The 26,710-nt window shown below is 39.3% G+C and overlaps 3 protein-coding genes and 1 long non-coding RNA gene across 6 annotated transcripts; 2 read left to right on the forward strand and 2 right to left on the reverse strand.

The window, feature by feature from the left end:
• Positions 1-599: 599 nt before the first annotated feature.
• LOC149404739 (binding partner of ACD11 1-like) lies at positions 600-3,280 on the reverse strand. Its single transcript, XM_089605335.1, has 5 exons — positions 3,092-3,280; positions 2,082-2,191; positions 1,891-1,966; positions 1,430-1,510; positions 600-1,337 (listed from the first exon to the last, which is right to left on the reverse strand). The coding sequence occupies exons 1-5, from the start codon at positions 3,095-3,097 to the stop codon at positions 753-755; spliced, it is 858 nt and encodes a 285-aa protein (XP_089461461.1). The 5' UTR covers positions 3,098-3,280; the 3' UTR covers positions 600-752.
• Positions 3,281-6,869: 3,589 nt separating this feature from the next.
• LOC149404740 (uncharacterized) lies at positions 6,870-7,698 on the forward strand. Its single transcript, XR_016293844.1, has 3 exons — positions 6,870-7,010; positions 7,109-7,175; positions 7,422-7,698. It is a non-coding gene; the product is annotated as an uncharacterized LOC149404740 (long non-coding RNA).
• A 4,204-nt stretch (positions 7,699-11,902) lies between these two features.
• Positions 11,903-14,929, forward strand: LOC149404741 (syntaxin-22-like). Its single transcript, XM_089605128.1, has 7 exons — positions 11,903-12,329; positions 12,655-12,748; positions 13,170-13,309; positions 13,526-13,600; positions 13,916-14,073; positions 14,175-14,275; positions 14,398-14,929. Exons 1-7 carry the CDS (start codon positions 12,139-12,141, stop codon positions 14,461-14,463), a joined length of 825 nt encoding a protein of 274 aa, XP_089461254.1. The 5' UTR covers positions 11,903-12,138; the 3' UTR covers positions 14,464-14,929.
• A 662-nt stretch (positions 14,930-15,591) lies between these two features.
• Positions 15,592-18,640, reverse strand: LOC149404742 (phosphatidylinositol-glycan biosynthesis class X-like protein). Of its 3 annotated transcripts, none has more exons than XM_089606813.1 (6): positions 18,195-18,640; positions 17,949-18,053; positions 17,625-17,766; positions 16,757-17,150; positions 16,478-16,641; positions 15,592-16,081 (listed from the first exon to the last, which is right to left on the reverse strand). In XM_089606813.1, exons 3-6 carry the CDS (start codon positions 17,745-17,747, stop codon positions 15,812-15,814), a joined length of 951 nt encoding a protein of 316 aa, XP_089462939.1. In that variant the 5' UTR covers positions 17,748-17,766; positions 17,949-18,053; positions 18,195-18,640; the 3' UTR covers positions 15,592-15,811. The 3 variants fall into 3 exon arrangements, with proteins under 3 accessions (XP_089462939.1, XP_089462938.1, XP_089462937.1); XM_089606812.1 differs by having other exon boundaries at positions 17,873-18,053; XM_089606811.1 differs by having other exon boundaries at positions 17,625-17,769; positions 17,873-18,053.
• Positions 18,641-26,710: the final 8,070 nt, after the last annotated feature.

The raw sequence follows: 26,710 nt of genomic DNA on the forward strand, positions 1-26,710 counted from the left end.
ATCTCCTTTAATAATATATAATTTGAAATTCCCAACCCCAAATGATTTGTGTCACGTCCGTATACTTTTTTTTTTGTTTAACTTTCCATGGCTACTTAATCTCCTTTAATAATATATAATTTGAAATTCCCAACCCCAAATGATACCAGTCTACCAATGTTTTCTAAACAAGCTTTGAATTAAGATATAAAAAGTTACCACATATTTCTTGTAAAGTAATCAATCTATATATGTATGTATGTTGTTAAATAGTGGAAAACATGGATCACAGCCGTAGTTGAACCCCTAAGAAGCATATCCAAAAGATTCCTCATACGTATTTCTTGCCAAAAATAAACAAACAAATATATTCCTTACGCGCCTCTCTCAACCGGAGTAGTTATGTAAATGCAATACAATACGGATTTCATTGACTAACTAAGAAATATATTGAAAACGAAGATGTACGCAAAGAAAGAGCACCCACAACAGAAGCTTCAACAGACTTCTCAGCATTAAAATAAGTATTACCTCACAAAAATTTGTTGTTTCCATAGAGACCAAATGACATAGAGACCAAATTAGTAAACAACGACATGAGAGGGACAAAGCAAGCTTGGTAACCCCACAAAAGTTTTTCTTATTGAGATTTTATAGAATAAAAAACAAAGTCCAACTAGAAAAATGTAAACCTATCGAAACACCAACATTTAACAATCCAAATGCTCAAAAACGAATTTACAGAACAAAAAACAAAAATTGACCGACCGTTTTCAAAGTATCAGACCATGCGCGGGCTCGGGCTTCGATTTGGCCGGCTCGCTCGGCGGCGGCGCCGATGCTCTCGGAGGAGATTCCGAGAGATGAACTTGTGCATAGTCATCGACGACTTTCCTCTTCTGCTCATCTTCGACCATGCCAACTTTCTCCTTCGTCATCGTTCCGACTTCTCCGGCGGCTTTCGCGACCTTGCTGAAAGCTCCGGAGACCCACGCGGCGCTCGTGAACACGTAGCGGTTTTTCATTATGGCGGACCCCGCGTCGCTCACTTTCTGCTCGGCAACCGCGAGGGCCGACTTGGTCTTCTCCGAGACCTGAAACTTCTGGTCAACTTCCCGGACTTTGTCCCCCACCAGAGAAGTCCCCGCCGTGATCTTGTCGGTGAGACCGATCTTCTTGTCGAGAGAGATGACTTTTGCCGAGGCCGTCGATGTGATCTGAAGCTTCTCGTCAAAGCTCTTGGCCTTGTTCACAGCGTCTTTTCCCAATATGAATCCCTTTGCGAGCATGCCTGTCACCACGTCCTCTGCTTTGCGGAGCGCCGATTCGTCTCCCTCGCGAGCCTTATTTTCCGTCACCTAAAGAAACAAAACAAAGCCAGTCACTTAATGGGCCAAATTTAGAGACTCGTATTATTATTTTATTTTATTTTCGGTACATAAATACGTACAGGAGGCGCTAAAGCTTCTGGTGGCAGCTCGTAATCCGGAGAGAGAGTGATTGTCACGGACATGTCTACAATCGTTGCTCCCTGAAAATTAATACACACTTCAAAGGTGAGCGTGTTTCCAAAACTAGCCACGGAAATTTAGGGACAATCAATATAGTACGCGGTTTCTAAATATTACACTCTTTGCTATTGATTGGATGCTCATGTCCCCTTTCTAAAGAAGAAGTCGGTTTTCAAAACTCATGTCCACTACCTCCGTTATCATAGTTTTTCATGTTGGGTTGGGTTTTCTTTTCAAAAAAAAAAAAAAGACGGGTACAATCTATATTTCCCCCCGTAAAATTGTTGGCTATAATCATCAATACAGGGCTAAAGCTCCCATTAAAAGAAAAAAAGAAGAAGCAGTAACACAATGTGGTATCAGCTTCGGATTATTGTTATAATAAAGAAGGCCTGATTACCGAAAGAAGGACAGCAGTCTCGGCTCCTTGTGAATCCTTGAAGGTAACATATGCAACTTGGGACCGCTCTGTATCGCTGCAAAAGAAATAGTAGAGGTTTAGAGTCATGTAGGGAAATCAAACCATCAAAAAAATTGATATAAAAAACAAACCAAAAGAAAAAAAAAAAAAAAAAAAAAAAAAAAAAAAACCTCATCATTTCAACATATTCGATATCACCCGAGAAAGAGAAAAACTCCTGTAAGTCTCTCTCATTTGCTCCTAGGGAAACGTTGCTGACCTTGACAGATTTTACCTGAGCCTGAAGCACAATGTTTGTTCAAGTTAATTCTGCAGAAGGAAGCTAAAATTTGCAGAACTCTGACATTTCTAATGCACAGAAAAGAAAGGTTTTCACATACACATAAAATTGTTGCTCTATCAGTAACGAGTCTAAACGTCATTGGAAAATCATTACAAGATTGTGATTTTTCCGCGTGAAGGATTTAAAAAAATGAATTAGTGAAATATATAAAAATATAAACAATTACTAGATTTTTTTTTTACTTCACTTATGACGAATCCGTATTTAAAAACCCAAGATTTTCATAAATACACTTCCATTGCATTGAATCTTTGTCCATCTTTTGCAGTTTTAATCTCTTCTGTAATAATTTATTTTCACCTAATCATATAAGTAAATCCTGAAAATATATCGATTATTTTTTTCTTTTAAATAAAAATACATTAATGAAATTACCCAGCTGATCAAGATCCAGCATCTTAACTAATTAAAAAAGAAAGCACGACTATCGTCAACGAATGATGAAGTCGATGAATAAAAACTGCCTTTCCCTATAACGGTTGGCCAAGAAAAAGCCTTTACATCAAATTCTAGATCAGCCAAGATAATTCCTCACTAGATCTTAGAGAATACAATACAGCCTTTAATATTCAATAATTAGGCTTCATAAATTTCTGCGAGTTTACAAATTTTCTTTACCTTCAATATAAGTTTATTTCCCGAAAATTCAAAAACCGAGAAAACAAGTTAAATAACCTCATTGTCATGTCACAACAAACTTTCGAACATAAGCCCAAAAATAGATCTTGTGAAAGTTCGAATCGCAGAATCCATTTCAAAAACAGAAAACTAGAGAGCTAGAAAACCCTACCCAAAATTAAAAGAAAAATAACCAAAGCATAAAAAAGAAATACTAACCGACATAGTGAACCGATAGGATTAGGCGAAATATTATGAGAACTAATCGACGAGAACAACGAACAAGTCGCCTGGGAAATTCAAAGTCTTCTCAAGTTCCTTTTTTTTTTTCCTCAGGAAATGAGAAAAAATGTTTTGTTTGGCGTGAAGTTGAAAAAAGAGAAAAACAAAAATGGGAGATATATTTATGCGAACAAGAAAAGCTTGGGAAGCAGAGATCATGTGAGGTACGTGCGAGAGAAAGAAGTCACACGTGCGAAGATCCCTATCAAAACGCAGTGTTTTATTCGACTTACCGCTTTAAATATCACGCGCCTTTAGCACGAGTGTATTATATAAGGCGTTGATCGAGTGCGTTGTTTTCATCGAACGGTGCATATTTGGCCATATGAAAGATGAACGAGTGGAAGTGTGGTGGTAATAGTTTGGGCACGGAATTTAAAATGTTAAATTGTAAGAAAAATATAACCGGCGGGGTCCATCTCTTTCGTCAGGTTCTGACAAATCTACTAAAATATGTTGGGTTAATTATTCAGGGAAAAAATTAGGATTAATTTAATCTAATCTTTTGTGCTTACGTGTAAAGTAGCTATTTCATTTTCTTATTTTAAAAAATCTAAATTTTATGATTTCAGTTTTAATTCGACGGATAAAAGATTTATAAATCGGTACTAATGAAAATTTTGAATTATGCAAATTAACTCTCTTCATTTTGTTATCAATTTATATTGGAAATCAGCTGGGAAGATTATCAAAATCTTTTCATTAGCATTATGCTCAGATTTCAAATTGGGAGATTAATGCAAATTGGCTTGAAAACCGTTTACTTTTATTTTAATGATTACATTATTTTGTTTTGAAGGTTTTGAATGATGGTGATAAGTGAGAACTGTGTTTACATGAATGTATATGATTAAGGTTTGTAAACTTCGACTGAATTTTCGAGTTGTGAAGTCTTGTTTTTCGTGTTCATTATAATTTATCCAAAAATAAATATTGACAGCTTTTAATACTTTATCATTGTTATCGATTATAGATTTGCTCTTATTGTATAATTGCGAATGCTTCAATTCACTAATGATTTTTCTATGCGTGTAAATATTTTGCATTGTTGTGTGTTGATAATTTTAATTATTTAGTTACACTTTCCCAAATTTTTCGCTTAAATAATGATTATTGTTCATATTTGGTTGGGATGTCCATGATTAGGGATGACAATTTGATCCGTTACCCACATTTCGACCTGTTACTCGATATTATCGGGTCGGATATTACCCGTTCTTTTTGAGTAAACGGGTAATATCCATAAAGATTTTAACGGGTCGGATACGGTTAACGGAATAGTCATCCCGTACTCGGTTACCCGGGACCTAACCCGTTAACTTTTAAATATTTAAAAATATTATAAATCATTATATGTTTATCTAATTAGATGATCTAATTCGCAATGAAGATGACCCAATTTGCAATGAAGACTTTTTATGTTTTTTATTTATTTATTTTGAATTTTTAAGTTCTTTATATTGTAGTAGCACTTTGATATTTTTCACCTAAATTTTATTATTTTTAAACTTTATGTCGTTGATGGATTTTTATTTTGTAAACGGGTCTACCCGACCCGCTACACTTTTTAAAACCACGTAAATGGGTCTAATATTTCTAACCCGCTTACCCAACGGGTATCCCCGTTACCCGGCCCATCTCAAAACCCGGGTAAACGGGTTCGGGTAACGGGTAAAAAATTATAGCGGGTATGGATAACGGAATAGGTGTATCCGGCTTACCCGTACACGTTGCCAATCCAATCCACGGTCAAGTCCGGTTCAAAATCAGTCAAAAAATTAGGTCAAGTTCGGTTCAAAATCAGTCAAAAAATTAAGATTAGATAGATCTTAAATGTCAAAAAAATAATTAAATCGGACCAAATCAAACCGATGAAAACAGTCCGGCCCGATTTAGACAGATTCAAATTGTTTTAGACTTTTTAGACCAAAGGAAAACCGTACCATTTGAGAAGAGACCGATTTAATATTTTTTTTATTATATTTTCTTAAGTAATAACCGGTGTGGTTAGATTTTAGATCAGACCGTCTAAGACAAAACTGTTTTAGACTTATTTTTTCAAATACTAACCGACCCGCTCCGGTTTAGACGTGGTTTCAAAATTTTAGACGCGACCAACCATTTAACTAATCAAATCGGGCTAGTTAAAATTTTAAACTGTTTAAAATTGGACCGCTGGTTTATGCGGTACCCTAATAGATTTCCAACTAGTTTGGTATTGGTTCAATAAAATATGTTATTTCACTATCCTTAATGAATCTTTGGTGTTACCGGTCCGTCTCGGCCCGGTAGAGCGGCGACGGCCGCGATAGCGGCCATCCTAAGATTTCACCGGCACACGGCCGACTCAGAGCCGACGCTCGGCCACGGCCGACCCAGAGCCGGCCTTCGCCTGGCCACGGCCGACCCAGAGCCGGCCTTCGCCTGGCCACGGCCGACCCAGAGCCGGCCTTCGGCTCCACGGCCGACCCAGAGTCGGCCTTCGTCCGGCCATGGCCGACCCAGAGCCGGCCTTCGCCTCCACGGCCGACCCAGGGCCGGCCTTCAGCTCCATGGCCGACCCAGAGCCGGCCTTCGCCCGGCCATGGCCGACCCAGAGCCGGCCTTCGCCTCCACGGCCGACCCAGAGCCGACCTTCGCCTCCACGGCCGACCCAGGACCGGCCTTCGGCTCCATGGCCGACCCAGAGCCGGCCTTCGCCTCCACGGCCGACCCAGGGCCGGCCTTCGCCTCCACGGCCGACCCAGGGCCGGCCTTCGCCTCCATGGCCGGCTCAGAGCCGGCCTTCGGCCAAGGAGATGCCCAAAACGCCCCTTGGTCGCCTATAAATATAGGGGTCCTTCCCCTGATCCTGGTAATCCGAATTTGAGTACTGAAACGCTGTCGAACTCGTACCTCGCTCGTTTCTCTCAAGTCTCGGCCTCTAAACACCTTGACCCTCTATATCCACCTCAATCCTACTAATGTTGAGCGTCGGAGAGGTAAACAGAGACAACCCCTCTGTTTTCCCTTTGTAGTTCATTATTACATTCTCTTGCAGGACCAACGACGGACGAGGCAAACACCAATCACAGCTAAGGGAAGACTCGGGATACCGAGTCCGACACGCTCAAGCCCGAACGCGACCACTTGGTCCGGCCTTGGGTCGAACCGTTTGGGGCTTCTAAATAGTTGTCCGAAAAACAGCGACAACATTTGGAATTTGTTTTTTTTATTTATTTATTAAGAAATGGACAAAAATATGTCTCCTTAAATCACCTAAAAATTCTCCCTTACAAGTTCGAAACTTAGTGGCAGTGCATTTTGGCATTAGCAATGTAAAATATAAACTTTTATATCATTTAACCTGTCGTTTGAAGTTAATAAACGAGCTTCTGTTGTTGCAAATAAATTTCTTGAGTAAAGAATGGTCCAATGATTTTATTTAATTAATTTTAAATATGTTAATGTGATGAGAAATCTTGAAACGAGTAGATAAAATCTCGAGTTCGTCTTGAGTGAGAAATTATTTTCTGAGGCCTATTTCCAATTAATATGGATGTGACCTATTTCCAATACATTTTCAAGGACTCATTTGAAACGAATTCGAGTTTGGGGGTCAATTTGAGGCGGTGAGAAAAGCCGAATGACTTAAATGAGCAATTTCTCTATTCTTGCTCAAATAAAAACCATGATGCCTTAGCTCCTTCTTCATTGTATGCGTGACTCAGAGAATTCCAGAAGAGAGAAGAGAGAAAGAAGGCATGAAGGAGACAACCAGAAAAAGAGAGAAACTGTGGGAGAGTGAGAGACGCCAGAGAAGAGAAAGGCTCGGTCAGAGCTGTTCGTCGCGTGCATCGCCGAAGAGTCGTGTGAGGTAGTCTTCTTTTCCATCCCGTCTTCTTCTTCGTCCTTCTTGTTCTATTTCCAATATGAAATTCTAGGACCCTTCGTGTTTGTTTGTCTCTCCTCAAGGTTTGGATTTGATTTTGTGAACGGGAGGAAGGTTTGTGCTCGCAACATAGCTTGAGATCATCATTAGGTAGATAAATTTCGAATCCCTTTCTTCTCAGTCCAAAGTTAGGGTTTCAATCAGGACTTTTTTATTCCGAGCGTGAATCTTTACATTGATGATGGATTTGTGTTGGTATGACCTTGAAATTGTGTTTGGAATTGATTATTTCGAGTAACTCGAGCCTTGCCTTAGGGCTGAGTGGTCGGAGATTAGGATTCGAGTTTATTTATGTAAAGCTGAAATTTGGTATATGGGTTTTGTTTCATTTCGCAGCGGGTCTAGTGACAAGCCGAGAAATGACAAACAAAAATCAACGTGTGCAGACTCATAAAGGCCGGAGGTAGAAGAAACAGAAAAAATCAATGTTAAACCATGAGTTACACTCGCTCGTCAGCGTCGGGGTTTCTCTTGGTTGTTTTGGTATCGTTTCAAATTGTGAAACTTGATACATGGTTTTATTTACATTTTTGGAATTCTGGATTTCGTTAAAGGTTTTAATTAGAGGTCCTGGAGTGTAGGATTCCAAAGTTAATTTCATAAAGACTATAAAACGAAACAAAACCTCAAAGACTCTATGAATCGTTTAAATTATGATTTAAATGTTATTCTGGTTGAATGCGGAGTCTATTAGTACTGTGTTTTACGGTACAAGACCAATAGAGTCTTTGACTAAGGAACCGAATTCCAAAAAGTAAATAAGTATCGAGTTGAGGTCTTGAGGATAATCTGAAGTACAATGCTTATAGTAACGAGCCAAGGTCTATTCCAAGTTCTTGCAAGTCTGCTGATTAGCATAATCACGAAAAAGAATCCTAACTCGTTCGACATGCCACAGGTTCTTCGATCGATAATCTTGGATCGCGCAAGGTCAAGCGTTGAGATCAAGAAGCTGTAAGGCGTTAATTTTGGGTAGGGTGGAGGCTTAGGTGCTAGTAAACAAGATTATGTGGAAGCCTTAAAACGAACACAATAATAAGATTGAGGTTTCGGCCATCTTTCTCGAAAATGTAGATTTGGGTTTTGCCCGTTAGGTTCAAATGCTAACTTGAAGCAACAACGATGTTATTTGTTATAGTTAGACCCATCTGCTAACTGTAGTAAATAAGTTAAATTAGGGATAACGGAAGAGCATAATCGACTCTTGGATTCGAACCAAGAGTAGAAGCATTGGGAGTCACGTCCCAAGTCTTCTTCCTAAAATACTTAACGAGCACGAAAAAGAAACATTAATTCTTTTGGGGTTTATCCCGAGATGCTCTCATGTAGTAGTAAAGATGTGTACTCTGCGTGTTGTAGATCCCCAAACCCTAATTAAGAATCGTCGATGGTTCCACAGGTCAATGACTTGGAATCGGACGGGCTATAGAGGCCTGTGTGGCGCTAAGTACTCAACGAGATTTAGAAGAGAATCGAACCTGACCTCAACAGGCTATGGGGGCCTGGAGGTTAAACCTCGACGGGCTATGAGGGCATGGAGGTTAAACCTCGACGGGCTATGGGGACCTAGGGGTTGCGCCGAAGTCAATTGAAAAATGGTACCATTAATGGATCCCATGCGTTTTTTAAAACGACTTTTATAAATAACCTTCCGCTATACGTTTAATAAACGTTTGGTTGATATATATTTATGTTATCAGTCTTGTATGATTTTGAGTTGATCAATTGTGGCTCGTGGGCGAGCAAATGCGCGCGAGTTGTGACAAGCAAACTCTTGTATTCACTATAATAATCTTCTTTTATAATCATGTATACAAACTATTTTGAGAGTACAATTTCTTTCTTTTTCATTCAATATAAATATGATTAACGTGCTCTTCAATACAACTCTTGAGAGTCTTGATAAAACCGTTTTACTAATCTGCTTTGGGAGTACCCCATACACTTGATCTCATGACTTTGCGGATACTTGTATTTTTTTTTGTTAACAGTTGTTCGGGCTTGGTCTAATTTATAGACCAATTATTCTCACACGAGAATTACAATTCAACACTACAATTTATTGTCATGCTCTTATACACTTATATTCCTTATCCAAATTATCTTTAAGATCTTAAAATTATTTCAAGATGAGGCCTCAAAAATATATGATGGATGAGATCAAACTAATACGACGTTAAAACACTATGAAAAAATTCAACAAATGAAACAAAAATATAAAAAGATTCGCATATATGGAGATGCGGTGGAGCGTTGTGCGACGATGAAGCATGGGGCGACCCATATTCACGAGTCTTGACGTCAGGTTACGATAGAATTTGAAACACAAAGCATGCTTTTATGATTATTAGAGGCTCTATGATGAATATGCTCTACTCGAGCTCAAGATGGACTAGATGCTAAATAGTGAAGAAGTTTGACTTTACCATGCTAAGAAAAGTAATAACGAGCATCATTTGTCATTCGTTGACTATTTTGCTTTCACATAGGTGGGACTCGCCTAACATATGAGTTCAACCCTCCCTCTTTTATAAGTGGTTCATTGATCCCTGATGTCGAATATTTTTTGCACGTAATGTTAATCAATACAAATTACTTAAATCGGATTGTAAAAAAACACAGAATAAAGAAGAGCAAAAAAAACTTCCGGTGATACAACACTGAAAAGAATCTGTCGAGGGTATCAAATATTACTCATAGAGAATGAGTGTTGTGGGAGCATATTTCGACCCAAAAAGAGCACTAGGCCACGCGGCCCAACTCCCCCCCCCCCCCCCCCCCCCCAAAAAAAACAGAAAAAGAAGAAGTAAACAATTCAATTAAATAATTTGATTATTTAATCCTCACCAAAATAGCCGAATAACAAAATTATTTGAGCATTACGAGCTTGATTCACTTCTGCGGTGTACCTTGACGAAGTCGAAGTCAGAGAGATCTCGCCTAAAGATTCGGGAGGTTGACGAGTTCCCAAGACATTTCAAATAAGGAAGCGACGTGGCGATAGACGAGGGGAGGAAGAAGGAAGCTAATTGCACGTGTCTCCGAGGATCTCGTACTTCGCCCCAGTATAAATCTCTTCGACCTGAGGAGATTTCGACACCTTTTTTTCCTTTCCGAATCTCGAAATATATTGCTCTCTGTTCTCACGAGTTCATTGATTTACTTCGCTCTTTGTCGAACTCTTTCTGATTTGTATTTGTTTGCAATCAATAAATAACAGTTCCCTCTATTTGCTTGTTCTTTCAACGCATTTATTTAATTATTTGACTTGTTTTTAGTTGGCGTTTTTTTGGGATCCCTTTCAATAAATCGAAACAAATATTTATTTATTTTCTATTTTATTCGTGATTGTTGAGGCTCAAAAACGACATTAACAAATATCATGTTCATAAAGTTTCGAGAGAAATCGAGCCTTTAAAAAGAAGAACAACATGTGGAAAACTATTTTGTTTCATCAATTTTAGCTGATTGATTGATTCTCATCATATTTCATTTGTACTCTTATCTATGTACTTGGTGGTGAGTAGCTAACAATAATTAAAATATATTGTAACAAAATAGACTAAGGTATATATCTATATATATATAATATAATATCATCTTCCATTCCTTCGAATTCACGTGGTAATCCTAGTCAAATAAAGCCAAACTTCACAAACAACTACAGATATAATTAGATGGTCTCATGTTTAATGATGAATAGTACCTAACCCAACCAACACAAGAGTGTATTTAAGTGTAACATTATAATTTTACGAGTACAATCGATTCTCCTCAAATCGAAAGAAAACATATGTAGAAATAAATTCTTTAATTGTATCAAAAGCTCAATTCAAAGTCTTCTCACAAAAAGTGTTCAAAATATGTCGAGTCTTGATACGGAGAGTTCCATAAATGAAGAAATGAAAAAGGAGGGAAAAGCCCTATAAATATCTTATAAAATCAATCAAGTATATTACAAAATAATTGCCGTTTAAAAATGTAGGAAAATTCATTAAAAAAAAAGTGTTGTAAAATAAATAATATGTTTTTGAAAAAAAACTAGAGAAATTGCCCCATTTGCCACCAATTTCATAACATTTTCCCACTTTCCACCAAAACACTAATTTTTCCCAAAATACCACCATCTATGTCAACAATGTTGACATCTAATTTTTTCCCTTCACTATGAGATGTCAACATTGTTGACATAGATGTCAACAATGTTGACATCTCGGTGGCATTTTGGGAAAAATTAGTGTTTTGGTGGAAAATGGGAAAATGTTATGAAATTGGTGGCAAATTGAGCAATTTCTCAAAAAACTAATAGTTGGACCTTGGAACAACTTAGGCAACACCCCACACGGGCCACACCATAGCCACAAACAAAACACAGAAAGTAGACACGTCGGTATTCCAGCAAATGATAGTCCCACACGTGTCCAGGAAATGGTCGACACCAACGTGCCGGCAAGTGTGTTCGATCATCAATCAATTAAACAAAACCTTGAAGCAAAAAAAAAAAATCAATTAAACAAAACTTTTACCGTTTTTTGTTTTTTGTTTTTTGTTTTACGGAATTAAGCCAAAAAAATTAATAAAACTTACTCTCTTAAAAAAAAAGATAATAATAATAATAATCAGTCTTTTTTTTTTCGTCTAAATAATAATAATCAGTCTTTTTTTTTCGTCTAAATAATAATAATCAGTCTTGCTGCAACAACACACAGATAAAAAAAAATTCAAAATAAAGTAATAAAAAATGTAAAGAAAGAAACAAAACCGAAAAAACAAACTTTCCACAGAACTAGTAAATTTATTTTCTTTTAACTAAAGTTAATAATAAACGCTCAAATTCGTTTTCCTCTCTCTTCTCTCGCAAAAACTAGACTCGAAGGAATCAAAATCCTCTCTCTCCATCTCCGTTCTCGATCTTCGCAATCATTCTGTATTCGAAGCTCAGGCGATATTTTCCCGGCGCGGGGTCAAGCTAATTCTCGCAACGAATCACCGGCCTTCTTCTTCTTCTTCCTCGGAACCCTAGTTAGGTTTTCTAGGGCATCGAACGCAGAGGATGAGCTTTCTGGATCTGGAGGCGGGTCGTGGATTGGGCTCTTCGAGGCGAGATGTCTCAAATGGGAGACAAGACCCGACTCAGGCGGTGGCCTCGGGGATCTTTCAGATCAACACGGCTGTTTCGACTTTCCAGAGGCTCGTCAACACTCTCGGCACGCCCAAAGACACACCCGAGCTTCGCGACAAGCTGTGAGTCTTTCGCTGCGACGATGATCACTCTTTTTGCTCGTTACTCGATTGAGCTTTCGTTCGATTTTGTCTTTGGATTGGTGTTGCGTACACGAAATTGTGATTGTTTTGGTTTCGAGAGGATTTTGAATGGTTGAAAATTTTGAATTATGCGTAAAGATTTTTTAATTTGCGTAAAGAGTTTTTAAAGCTGGTTTATTTTTGCTGAATTGTGATTGTTTGGTTGAAATGGGAATTGGGCAGGGTTTTGATTTGGTACTAAGTTTCTATGGATTTTGTTTATGGCTGGCGTTTTTATTTTATTTTTGTTCAAATGAATTTTCAGGCACAAGACAAGGGTACATATTGGGCAACTGGTGAAGGACACTTCGGAGAAGCTCAAACAAGCTAGTGAGAGAGATCATAATGTTGAAGGGAATGTGAGTCATGCATAGAAACTTGTTCAATCACAGCATTGATGATATATACCCGATGATTAGAATGTAGTTTTTGCCATGGCTTAGCTGATGGGATTTTTTTTTTTTATATTAATGGTTTACAACTAAATGCCATTTCACTTTGTTTTTGGAGGCTGAACCAATTCGAAATTAGACCACAGCAATGAAAAACAACAAATCCATCGTCATCATTTCCAGGGAAAAATGAGCCCCTTTTTTTTTTTTCCTCCTGTCGGAGTTCGCAATGTTTCCACCTTTTATAGTATTTTTGCCCGCACTCTTTCAGAAATAAAAGCTCTTCTGCATCAATTTTAAATTTTAGTAGATTGGATTGGTTAATTTCACATTCCGATTTATTTGAGGTGACTAACGGCTTTTCATTTCTTTCTGAATATCGCTGCAGGCTAGCAAGAAAATTGCAGATGCTAAACTTGCAAAAGATTTTCAAGCTGTTCTCAGAGAATTCCAGAAGGCGCAGCGACTCGCTGCAGAGAGGGAAACAGCATACACTCCTTTCGTTCCTCACGCAGTTCTTCCTTCTAGGTAATCCTTTTCCAATGCTTTCTACATCATGATTCTTCTGTATTCCTGCGTTAATTTGTAGTTAATTTGGTGAGTCGTCTGTTTTTTAACAACAGACTTGGAAACTTCTCCAATATCTGCCAGATTCTACTTTACTAGTCACGCTTATTAGAATTTCATTACAATTCAGAAAGTAGTTTATGTCTTTTGATCTGGTGTTGGTTATTTTCCTCACAGCTACACGGCTGGCGAGATGGATTTAAGTTCAGATAAAAACGAGGAGCAACGTGCCGTCCTTGTGGAATCCAGGAGGTGAGTTCTATTTGTTATTTATTTATCGTAGCATTATAGTCACCAGTTGTTATTTATTTGTTTTGTTGATTGGCTGGTAATGGTTGGTTTCATCTATATCATTAACATTCTCATACTAGTTTTTTAGATTTGTTTATTTCTAATAGCACCAGTCAAGAAAGAGGAATATGCAAAGTTATAGTGAATATATAAATGCATGTGTAACATTAAAATGACTGTTTTGAGTGTTATAGCCCGAATAGATGGGATTTGATGTTTAAAGAAATTTGAATCCTGATTATTTGATGTCATATTTGGTCAATGGTTTCGATGCAGACAGGAGGTTATGCTCTTAGACAATGAGATAGTATTCAACGAGGCTATAATCGAGGAAAGAGAACAAGGAATACAAGAAATTCAGCAGCAAATTGGAGAAGTGAATGAAATCTTTAAAGATCTCGCCGTTCTAGTTCACGAGCAAGGAACAATGATCGGTAAACTTACTATCTATCATTATTGATGCCTCAATTGTGTCATTAATGTTTTTTGTTTGGTTTTTTTAGTAAAATTCATAGCAACATTATTTTTTTTGTAGATGATATCGGGTCCAATATCGAGGGTGCCCATGCTGCAACAGCACAAGGGAAATCTCAACTAGTAAAAGCTGCAAAGACCCAAAAATCAAATTCATCTCTGGTAATTATTTATTATATTACATAATTCTGGTTATTTGATATTAACTGCAAAACGCTACTTTATTATAGTTTAGTTTTAGTAAAATCTAAAAAAATATGTAACCACGATATGTTTGTACACAGGCGTGCTTGCTCTTGGTGATATTTGGAATCGTGCTTCTCATTGTAGTCATTGTACTTGCAGCATAAGATTGATCGGGTCGGTCTATAGAATAATTACGATCTTCCGAACGTGTTTTGTCTAAATGGACGTGCTTGAGAGAAGCCAGGATTAGTGTATAAATACGGTGCAGCGAACGAATCCTCTGCAAATGGCCGTTTTGCGGGGTTGTCCCTCTTTTTTTATTTTACTGTAAGTTGGGTGTTCTTTGGGTTTCGGGCTGTGTTCCTTTGGGGCTTTGTTTGTTATATGTAATTGCTGTTTTGCTTTGGTAAAAATAAACAATAAAATTCATTTTCACAATTCTTTGGGTGTGTTGTGTCATATAGAGAAGTTATTGTCTTTGAGTCGTGTTTATTTGTTCCTTTGTTCGTTGGGTGATATATAAAGCACCGGTGTGTGTAGATTTGTTCAAAGCTTGTTCTCAAGCGAAGATTATGGTATGAAAGTTCAACTGTGTTTATGCTACATTGTTTTACATTGATGATTTTTCTAGTTCATGGTTCCAAAAACATTCTTTTAATTATAAAATGTTGTTATTTAACATATTAACACAAATATTATAAATGGCGTACGGCAAAATAAAATGTGAAAAATGATATAAGATTGTCATTCATAAATAATAAAATAAATAAATAAATAAATAAGAGTAATAAGACCTCCATACCACCAAATCATGGGGCTGAAAAAACCCATACCACCAAATTATTGGGGGTCATATATCTCTGATATTTTAAAGTATTTTTAAATTTTCTTGTTTATGGTACTTACTAATATAAATTCTGCCACTTCGTTTTTTATATCAAAATAAAATATCATAGTTGAATTATTTGAAGAGTTGGTTATTTAAATGCCTCTGAAAATAATTTCTCAAACTTAAGACCACATATATTTTTTTACACGACCACGTGGGAACTGGTAGATCTTCAGCACAAAAGACTTACCCGGGTTGTAAATGTGTATAATACAATGCCAGCATAGTAATGGTTAAGAGCACAAAAAAAAAAAAAAAAAAAACAACATTAGTAATGGATAGCCACTTCAGAATATATACATTATTCCATGCTATCAGAATGTATACATTTTTCCATCCTCATTTGTGCACATTTTGTTTGTAGTCGAATTCGTACTGGCCAATATATGAGTTCAGCATGATCTGTAATGATTTGAATATGCATATGTAGAAATGTAATTCTGCATTAGTACAGAGGCTGATGAGAAAAAAAGACGTTTTCCAAACTGTCTATCATGTACAAGTTGATTCCGACCGAAGGAAAAAAAAATGTCGGAAGAAAATTAAAATAATAATCGATTCTGAATATAACTTCTACGGCTAGCAAACAGTCGGTATTATTAATCGATACACATTTTGTGGATTTAGGAACGTTTCGTGGATGACAAAATAACGAGAAGAGCAGCCAAAGAAGCCGAAAAGAAAGTGAATATGTAGACGATCCTTGAGTGCGAGTACATCCCGCACGGTATTTTCCACACAATCTCGGCCCCGTCCTCTGATTGGCCGGCATCGTTTGCTATCGTGTACAAGCAACTCCGGCCACACGACTCTCCTTTGACGACCACGTTGCAGCGCAGAAACAAATTGGGAGCGTCAAATCTGACTTGTGAATACCCCGTTTCGCTCAAAGGCTGCACCGGCGAAGTTTTTTATGATTACAAGTTTCGAGCTATACTTTACGAAATCTCATTCGGGTTGGGATATTTTGGCACAAGGATTTTATTCTGAATTTGTTTGGCAAGTTATTATGATTCTTTTTTTAATCATAAATTCCAAGGTAAATTTTATTTTAAAGTGACATATGATTCCCTTACAGAGTGTCACATACGCGAGGAATACGTCAAAAAAAAAAAAAATTGTTTAGAAATTAAATTTTGTGAGATATTGCCGAAAAAAGAAAACAAGTTCAGGTGGGTGGAGAAAATCGCCAAGAAAAAAAGGACAAGGGCCAAAGTGTCATCACCTAAAGTTCAGGGGTTATAGATGCCAAATAGCTTTGTAAACTAATGAGAAAGATCAATACTTACTGCGTATCTCGCGTGTAATGGCAGGTCTAACTGAATCTCAACCTCGTTATCGTTCCTCGAGATCTCGGGACCAATATTCATGTGAATCTCGACGACAGATCGGTTGGACAAGAACGACGGGGATTCCAAGTTCGTATCACCAAATACAGAAATATCGCCGTACTCTGCACCAAAACAAATCAAGGCAACAAGTTCTCAGCAGAAACAACGCTACACGATCACGAGCACAAAAAAAAAAAAAAAAAAAAAAAAAAGATGAAAAAAAAAGAGGATAAATACTGCCACGCTGAAGAAGATGCTGAAGCTCAAAGGGGTCCGCGAAAACTCCCAAAGGAAGCCTCTCGACAACAATAACAAAACCACAGTTGCGTTGAGAGATCTCGGGTTCAGATTTGGCTGCGACTCTGATTCTTAGGGACAATGAGATGCGGCGATGAGAGCCCTCACCGACCAGTTTGCGCTCCAAACCCAACAGCGTTGAAGCGGCGGTGCTATGATTTCCCAGCAAAGAATCGCACCGGGAAAAAGGAAGTTCTTGTGCTACAAAAGATTTGTAGTCTGAATCGTCAAAGCTTTCGTATTTTTCAAAGTAAGACTTCATGATGTACTTTGGAGTATAAACAGAGGTTCCATCCGAGCCGTCGAGATCAGGATTGTGATCGCTTGTTTCGACCTGAGAATGTTGACACATGTAAGATTTAAATACGAATGGATGAACAAACCCAAAAGATCAAACTGTCTCATATTTTGATCAAGTGAAAGAGTTGTAACTTTACATGTGTTCCAAACAGTTGAACTAATGTTCTTATTTACATGCGAGGATCCAAAAAAAAAAAAAATCCAGAAAATCAGAATTATGAGAGATTTCATTTGAAATACGTGCAAATGTGTGGAGTAATAAAAATGGCGTACTTCAAGCTGGAAAAATATAAAAATCAAAATTTAATCATACGATATGAGCACAAAGAATGGGAAACCAAGATCTGTTAAGGTTACATAAATAAACAGAATAAATTCATATTTTCACATTGTAATAGTAATGTAAACTTAGAGCCTAGAAAAATCAATCATTAGCTTACTTTCATTGCTTTATGCGTTCAGAAACAATGGAAAAGCTCAAAATCTGAAGTGAAAAGAAACGACCAACCGTGCTCGAGAACGAGGAAGAATCTGAGCAAAATCCAAATCCACCGAGGACCAAGAGAAAAACCCCAAGAAACAAGGGAAGTTGTCCCAGAATCTTGATAAGCCACGTCATTGATACAGCCATGGGTATGATCTTCAAAGCTCTGCTATTTATTTTGCATCGAAAACAAGAAAATGAAAATTAACCACCAAAACATAGAAATTGACAAAGAGGTCTGAGTCCTTAACCACCAAGAAAGGAAAACTAACAAGAAATGCAATTAAGTTCAAAACTTGTGGTCGGAAGTGTGAACAAAACAGAGTTTCGAATATTCCGTTTCTTCACCGTTTGGTAACCGGTTAGAGAAGCCTGTGCTCAAAGAGGATCATTAACAGCCGCTAGTTGTGAAGAGCTGAGAGATCGAGAAAGAACACGCATTTCAACGAGCACCTGGTGAGAGAGAATAAATTAAGTAGGGAAAAATAAAGATTTTGGATGAATCATGAAGATGTTAACAAATCGTCACACTTCAGGTGCGTAGTTTTTCAAAATATTGACTGGAGAAAACCTAGTTTGGAAGCCGCCGCGTACCGTGTTGTGTTTGGTGGTCCGGCGGTGTCTTAGCGTGACGAAGCTCGGATTCCGGTTGTAGAGCCTCTCCTTGGTCCTCGCCTGGTCATGGCGGTCGTAACTCTCTGAAGTCGGGACGAGCCTCAGATCTGAACTTCTCTGAAGTCCGAGCGCCGTGTAACTCTGTTCCGGGTGGACTTCAATGGTCGCGCGGGCGGTCGCGGTCTCAGGCGGTGGTCGGTCGGGTTCGCTCTCGGAGTAGTGGGACAGACTCGTGCTCCTCCGTCCGGGAATGCTTTTGGCTCTGAGTTTGGACGATAGATTTGGGGCTCTACGTCCGATGAGTTGTGGTGTGGTACGGGCTGAGTGTGGGTGAGATACCGCTGTTTAGTTTCGTTTTTTTTTTTTTTTTTTTAGAGCGTTAGTCTAGTTTTCTTTTAGTACCTGGTTGGTAGTTGGATCAGTTTATGGATTTCTATAGTTTGAATTGGGTTAGTGTTCAGTGCACAGTAGATGTGTTTTGTTTAGGTTTAATCTAGGGAAAAAAAAAAAAATTGTGGGTCTTGGTGGACGAGTTGGTCTTATCTTTCATTGGACAGATTCGGAGTGACTCGAGTGCTCGAGGATGCTGATGGTTTTGAACGCTTGCCTGTTCATTGGTTAGTGCTCTTGCCCGCTCAAAGAATTGCAAAAAATCTCTGTTGAAGCGGATTGAGAGAGTTCGTTTTCGAGATTGTAATTTTGTTCATAATAGACCCTTACATCCTTTGTTTACTTTGTCCGTCTTCTGTTTCTCATTTTCAGTGTAGAGCATTTTATTGGTTGAGAGTCCGGCCCGTATCCATGAACTTTGTATAGCCGAAGCCACTTCTATCCATTTATGAGAATTTACAAAAAATGAAGATGTTAACAAATCAAAGTGAAATGGAAACAAGGACTGAGGTATGCCCATATATAGTTTACAAAGTTACTTAAGTTGTATCTGGTTAATGGAAAAATTATAGCCATTTCAAACTAATTGATTATCAAAATGGTCAAAGTTTCATATTTTTAGCAGAATAACCAAAATTACGTTGTCAAATTTTTTTTTTTACACTAAGAATAATTTTTTTGATTTTAATTAATTTATCACTTAAAAAAGATTAATCCAAGAGTTAATTAAAAGTTTTTAAACTTGATTATTGCACATTTTAACTATTTAACTAATTTTAGACAACTAATATTTTGAATAGACTATTTAACTAAATCATCCCAAAAAAAAAAGAATTACTATCAACATAAATTAGAACAATGGATTGTATGCAAACACACTGATAATGTTTTTATAAGTACAAAAAGTGTCAGGAGAAAAGATTCAATACTTATTGATTGCGTTTCGGCCGAAATTGCTTATTGTAGGAGTCATATAAAAATAAAAAATTTACCATTCTAGCTTGTACTATTTTAATGACATTTCTGTTACCCTGTTTTCTTTTTAAAATGTTCTCTTCTACTTTACTATAGAAGAAAAACAAAAAGGTTCCATTCACATCTCCAACTGTTTCCTCCTCCCACGGCATCTCCACATCTCTGATCTTGGCGCGCATGAGGACCAAGAAGTAATACAGAAAGCGAGACCTAAATCGACCTCGTACATGTGGATCATGCCACGATCAGAGCGAGCGACGAGGAAAAGCCACCGTGAGAGGGAGGAGAACAAGAACGATTCCATTCCAGTGATGAGAAGGAAGGAAGGAGACGACGAGCGGATCATCGATATCTGCGACAGGCGGCGGCGCGTTTCTATTCCCCAACGAAGAGATTCACCATCACATGAACAATTCGGGGCGGTGCGATCGGGGATGGATGGCTATGGAGGACCGCCGCCGAGTCTTACCGGACCCAATCACAAGGCCGACATATGAGGAGGCTACAGTTAGCACCAGTTTGGCGGGTCTTCTCCGATGAACGATAACGTGCCTCAGGCTTATTACGTGGAAGAGCTCGTGTTTCGGATACTTTGCTCGGCCAAGAAGCTCGAGTGCGTCGTGAAAGAGTGTAAGGGATTGTCAGCATGCTTCAGAATGAAATCGGAGTGGACATTAGGGTTGTCGATCCGATGGGCGGTTCGAACGAGAGGATAATCGTCCTCTCGTCTGAGGAGGTTCCTAAGAAATATTATTGGTGTGATTGATTTTTGTTTTTTTGTTAGGTCCTGATGATGAGCTGTTCCCAGCTCAATAAGCCTTGTTACATATCCAAACCCAAATACTTGATTTCGTCCGGGAAAAAGACAACATCGTGACAACAAGATTGCTCATATCGGGTGTTTATAGGGCAGAAACAGATCGATGTCCAAGATTAGGAGATTGACCGGCACCACTATCCAGATTCTTCCGAGAGAAGAGCTTCCGATGGGTGGTTCAGGGAGCAATGAACTTTATTAAAAGGGAAAGCAATAATGGAAATTGATGATTTTATTCAATGACTTTGCCTTGTTTATATAGGCGTGTACATAACTGATATTGCTATACAATAGGAAATATAATAGGCAACGTATAACAACAGATTACAAGCAAATAGGAAACTAATTAGCAGAATAATAGCTAGTAATTGTTACAGAGATAAAACAGGAACTAAATAAACTAAATCCTTGCTGAAAGTCAGCGTGGATGGATATCGTTCAACACCCCCCCCCCCTCCCCCCCCCCCCCCCCCCCCCCTCAAGTTGGAGCCGGAGGAGATATATCGACGACGCCCAACTTGTGTAGTAATTGGTGGAGCGTCTGGGCACCAAGCGGCTTGGTGAAGATGTCAGCGAGTTGGTCAAATGAACGTAAATAAGACGGTGACATGAGTCCAGATAATATTTTCTCACGAACAAAATGACAGTCGATTTCGATGTGTTTTGTTCGTTCATGAAATACAGGGTTCTCATAAATGTGAATTGCAGCTTTGTTGTCGCAGTTAACAGTGATGGGGTGAGTTTGGGAAATCCAAGTTCTGACATTAGAGACTGAAGCCACTGAAGTTCAGATGTAAGAGCAGCGAGAGCGCGGTACTCGGCCTCAGCAGAAGAACGTGAAACCGTTGGTTGTTTCTTAGTCTTCCAAGAAACGGGACTTGAGCCGAGCATTGTGAGGTATCCTGTAGTGGAACGGCGAGTATTAGGGCATCCGGTACAATCAGAGTCTGAATACCCGACAAGAGAGAGGGTACCAGAGGCAGGGTGGAGAATTCCATGGCCTATTGTACCTTTCAAGTAGCGAAGAACGCGGTGTGCCGCGTCAAGGTGGACTGAGTGAGGTTGTTGCATAAATTGGCTGAGTGTATTGACAGCAAATTGAATGTCCGGGCTGTGATAGCCAAATATAAGCGACGACCGATGAGGCGGCGGAAGATGGATGCGTCCGAAAGATGAGTTCCGTCAGTGGGTCGAAGTTTGAGATTTTGTTCCATATATCGGGAATAAAGAGGGACGAGAACCAATCAGTTCGGAGTCGGTGAGAATATCAAGTGTATATTTTCGTTGACAGAGAAATATGCCCTTTTTGGAACGAGAAACTTTGATACCAAGGAAATACCGGAGACGACCAAGATCCTTGATTGAGAAGGAAGAAGCTAAGAGGGATTTTGTTTTGTTGATAAAACATCATTGTTTCCCGTGACAATTATTTCGTCAACATAGACGAGAACGAAGACAGAGATTGTGCCACAAATATAGGTAAAAAGAATGTAATCGGAATTTGATTGACAAAAACCTCGAGAAATGAGGGTAGATGAAAGTTTGGAGAACCATTGACGAGAGGCTTGTTTGAAACCATAAAGAGATTTATGCAATTTACACACTCGAGTGTCACCTGTGTGAGAAAGACCAGGTGGTAGTTTCATGAAAACTTCTTCATCTAAATCTCCTTGTAGGAAAGCATTGTTGACATCAAGTTGATGAAGATGCCAGTTTTGAATTGAGTCAATAGAGAGAAGAATGCGAACAGTGACTAATTTTGCGACAGGAGTAAAAGTATCATGATAGTTGATACCTTCGATTCGAGTATATCCTTTGGCACATAAACGAGCTTTGTGGTGTTCAATCGAACCATCGGGATTAAATTTGAGTTTAAAAACCCATTTACATCCAATTGCGGTCTTACCGGATGGTAAAGGACAAAGTGTCCACGTGTTGTTGGGGTGGAGAGCGCGAAGTTCAGCGGTCATGACATCACGCCACGCAGTAGATTTAACCGCTTGAGAGTAAGTTTGAGGTTCGGAATGGAGAAGAATGTTCGTGACGAAGGCACGATGAGAGGAACTCATGTGACTAAATGAAATGTAATCTGGACGAGGAAATGGAGTAGATGGTATAGAAGCAACATTACAGACATAGTCACGTAAGTGTGGTGGGGGTTGGCGAACACGAGAAGGATGGTTATACCGAGGTGGCGAGCACAAAGCTTGAGTCGATGGATTGGTGATTGAGGGATCAGCAATTTCATTGTTGGTCGGAGTGGAAGTTGATTCAGAAGAGCTCGGATCATATTGAGAAAGTGGTAAAGAATCATCGTTATCATCGATGTGAGTGATTTTGAGATCGGCGGGAAGATGGGCTTCCGAGGTGTCACGATAAGTAAATGTAGATTCATGAAAGGTAACATCTCTTGAGACATGGATGCGATGAGTGGATGGGTCGTAAATGCGATACCCTTTATGCCCGTATGGATAGCCAATGAAGACGTATGGCTTGGCTCGAACATCAAACTTATGTTGAATATGCGTGTTTTTGGCAAAACACAAGCAACCAAAAACACGGAGGGATGAGTAAGATGGGACTTTCCCAATGAGAACTTCATGTGGAGTTTTAAAATTAAGTAGTGGTGTAGGCATTTTATTTATGAGATAGGCAGCGGTGAGAACACACTCGCCCCAAAAGGATAAGGGAAAGTGTGCTTGGTAGCGTAATGCACGAGCTACTTCGAGAAGATGACGATGTTGGTGCTCTACCACCCCGTTTCGTTGAGGGGTGTAAATACAACTTCGTTGATGGACGATCCCTTGAGTATGAAACCAATTTTGAAATTTATTAGAGAGAAATTTAGTACCATTATCAGATCGAATGGTTTGAATTCGTGGAATGAAAATTCCTCCATTCCCAGTATTGATTTGGGAAACGGATGATTGAAATTGACGTTGTATTTGATTCGTAAAATGAATGAACATATAAAAAGTTTGTGACTTTTGTTTTATTAAGTACACTCAAGTACAACGTGAATTGTCATCGACGATAGTGAGAAAGAAACGTGACCCATTTTTAGAACAAACGGAAATAGGTCCCCAAATATCGACATGTAGTGATTCAAAACATTTTGAAGAACGAGCAACACTTAATGGAAATGAATTGCGCGATTGTTTTGCTTGAGGGCAAACATCGCAAATAAAATTCTTATTAGCAACAATATTGGGAAAATGCTTAACAAGGAAATGAAAACGAGAATTACAAGGATGTCCAAGGCGTGAGTGCCAAAGATCAAATTTATTCGTGTGCTGAAATGAAAAAAACATAATTTATTAAATGAGAGACATCCAAGTAGTAGAGCCCTTGTTGCACATTACCCCGACCAATCGTCGTGCTCTTCGCACGGTCCTGAAATAAACACGATGTGGAAGAAAATGTTACATAACAATTGAGTTGATGTGTTATTTGCGAGATTGACAACAAGCTGAATTTAAAGGATGGAATAAAGAACACATCCTTGAGAATAAGTGACGATGTACACTTGATGTCACAGATGAGTATGAACCGTCATGTAATTGTACACAAATATTTTTACTTATAGGAGCATAAGAGGAAAATAGTGATAAAGATATACAAATATGATTAGATGCACCAGTGTCAATAATCCAGCAAGGATATGTACACGAAAGCGATATACCTGCTAAATTTTCCGAATCGCCGTTGGACGACTCTTTGGCCAAAAGTGATAGCAAACGGTTGTGTTGGTCGGCTATGAAGGAGGTTGCAGGTTGTACCGAGCTTCCGGGCGGTCGTCCCGAGTGCTTTGCAGGTGGTCCCGAGCTGCTTCGCCGCTAATCTTTGTCGGGGAAGCCATGGAGCTGGTAGCATGTCGCTTGAGTGTGGCTATGTCGGTTGCCGTGATCACAAAATGGATGCTGGCGCTTTCCATATGGGCGGTTGTTTGGAGCGGATTGCTTGGCAGCATGGAGGGCAACAGAGTCGGCGGAGACGGTGGAGCGAAGGTTGATTTCCTACTCTTTCTCTTCTTGGCGCACAAGAATGTAGATGCGTTGGACAGACGGGAAAGGCTCCATCAAAAGGATTTGGCTCCGAACCGTGGAGTAGTTGTCAGTGAGACCCTGTAGGAACTCTGTTGAGCCAATTCTCGTCCCGACAATCTATACCAAGTTTATTTAAATTACTTCATATATTTATTCTTACGAGGGAATGGTCTCAGAATCCGATTATGAAGATTAAATCGAGATCCGAAAGAAATTTATAAATAATGTAAAATAAATATAAGAAACAAGCGAAAGAAAATTCCTTTATTGATGATCGAATATAAACCACATAAAATAATAGAGAGCGAATAGGGAATCTGAATATTAATGGTGAGTCAAGATACAATCGTATGTCACTTCTTTTTCAGAAATTCAGTAGTCGTAAAATGAAGATGGAGTGGGCTTTTATAGCTAGCTCGCTAATTCCCATTTTTCTTCATATCGATACACGTGTACGAGCAGAACCGGTCTTCAATCCTCCAATCTCGTGTCCATCCTCATCTTTAGGCGATTTGACCATTTCTTAGGAGATTAATCATTCAAATCACTTGGCGGGACCGTCTAGGAACGTCTATGGGCCCGGGTCGAATTAGGATTCGGTCTTCAGCAACGAATTCCTCTCTATTGACTTGGGCCGATCTCGCATACGTCTAGGATTATTAGGACGAACTGGGTTTTAGGCCGAACTAACGATCATCCTCAATCCTTTTGGGCCGAACTGGCTTTAGGCCCATTTGGTCCATCTTGCCTGGTGGATGGGGATGATACCCACTCCCACAATCAGTCCCCCAGTATCTTCTATATTATAAGATAATATAATATGGAATATACTTTTAGTCAAACCGAGATTTCTCAGAATCTGGTTGAAATTTGAAGAAATAGTCGGGTATTTCTACCTTTAGGTTACTTCTGAGCAAACGCTAAGGACACTTATCGCCACGCCCGCGTCTCGGTAACCCAAAGATTTCCCTAATCATAGCGATCTTTTTGGGATTCTCAACCGTCGATTTGATGCTTAAATAGAGCCCCCGACCTTTCGTTTTTTTTTTCATTAATACCAACCCATTCACTGCCCAGAGGTAAAAATCGCGACTTTCCTCTCTTCTTCTTCTTTCTCTCTCTTTTTTTCTTGAATTTTTGGTTTCCGCCATTTTTTTCCGTAAAAATTTCGAATTCTTTTTCTTTCCTCTGTTGTATTAGTGGGTTTTAGGTTTTCTAGGTTTGGTCGACTCTCATCCTGGATTCTTGTTTTCGCTCTTTTTCTTGAAACCATAATTTTATCGAAAAAATGTCAGCATCTGACAAGAGGAGCGATGATCCCAACAGCAAGTTGTCGTTGCCGTTGATATTGATGAAACGCGACCTCGCCGACATGGGGGAGCGAAGCGATACAATTTCCCTGATGGGTTGATGGTGAAAGTGGGAGGCCAGTCCGCCGATCGAGTCATCCCTAAGTATGTTTGGACATACCAGGTATTTTTCGAAGAGTGCGGACTGCGTTTCCCTATCCCCTGACTCCTCATCAAGTTTTGTGACCGTCTGGGCCTACAGTTCGCCCAAATGTGTCCGAACTTTGTGCGTCAAGTGATGGCGCTACTGCTGTTGTCTAGAGAGGTTGGAATCTCTCTAGACGTTAATGACCTCAGCCGCCTGCTGGTCGCGAAGCGCAACTCGAAGCATCATCCGATGTGCTTCTACTTGGTGAACCAACCTCGTCAAGGGATCGTTACCGACCTCCCTGACAAGGAAAAGAACTGGGACTCGAAATACTTCTATTTCGAGATCAGTGACAAAACAGTCGAGGTGGTGAAGAATTGTCTGTCTGTCCAGTGGAAGACGGACTGTGGTAATTAGGGGAGGGTTTTATTGGTGATCTGCGAACTGGTTAGTGTCTGCCTAATGCGAACTGATGCCCTGCCCTTTGTTTTGCAGAGAAGATCGTTCTTTACACGTCGGACTCGGTCCAGAAGCTTCGCGCCGGTGATGTCTCTTGGAAATCCTTCTCCGAGGCTCGATTCATAGCAGCCGGTCTTTGGCCCGTTGCGTCAGAAGGATCTTGAAGATCGCCTTCAAGATTCTGAGAGGACACGGGTGGAGCTGAAGAAGGAGCTCGACTTGGGTGAGGCCTGTCATCGTAACCTTGGATCCGAACTGTTGTGGGTGAAGGCCGAATTGGCGAAGGAGAAGACGGGAAATCGATCCTTGTACCGAGCTTATCGGTTTGCCAAGGACGACGGCATTCGTTCGGGCAGAAAGGCCGCTGGGGC

This window comes from Urtica dioica, chromosome 2 (assembly GCF_054948205.1).
Source record: "Urtica dioica subsp. dioica isolate 48M chromosome 2, U.dioica_male_clone48M_v1_H2, whole genome shotgun sequence".
NCBI classification, from domain to species: Eukaryota; Viridiplantae; Streptophyta; class Magnoliopsida; order Rosales; family Urticaceae; genus Urtica; species Urtica dioica.

Coding starts and splice junctions, on each gene's coding strand:
- LOC149404739 (XM_089605335.1), bottom strand. Junction 1,967..2,081: donor GAATATGTTGAAATGATGAG/GTTTTTTTTTTT, acceptor TTTCTTTTGCAG/CGATACAGAGCGGTCCCAAG. Junction 1,511..1,890: donor AGACTGCTGTCCTTCTTTCG/GTAATCAGGCCT, acceptor ATTAATTTTCAG/GGAGCAACGATTGTAGACAT.
- LOC149404742 (XM_089606813.1), bottom strand. CDS start 17,747: ATGGCTGTATCAATGACGTGGCTTATCAAGATTCTGGGACAACTTCCC. Junction 16,642..16,756: donor GCATCTTCTTCAGCGTGGCA/GTATTTATCCTC, acceptor GTTTTGGTGCAG/AGTACGGCGATATTTCTGTA. Junction 16,082..16,477: donor CATTACACGCGAGATACGCA/GTAAGTATTGAT, acceptor TCGCCGGTGCAG/CCTTTGAGCGAAACGGGGTA.
- LOC149404741 (XM_089605128.1), top strand. CDS start 12,139: ATGAGCTTTCTGGATCTGGAGGCGGGTCGTGGATTGGGCTCTTCGAGG. Junction 12,749..13,169: donor ATCATAATGTTGAAGGGAAT/GTGAGTCATGCA, acceptor ATATCGCTGCAG/GCTAGCAAGAAAATTGCAGA. Junction 13,310..13,525: donor CACGCAGTTCTTCCTTCTAG/GTAATCCTTTTC, acceptor TTTTCCTCACAG/CTACACGGCTGGCGAGATGG.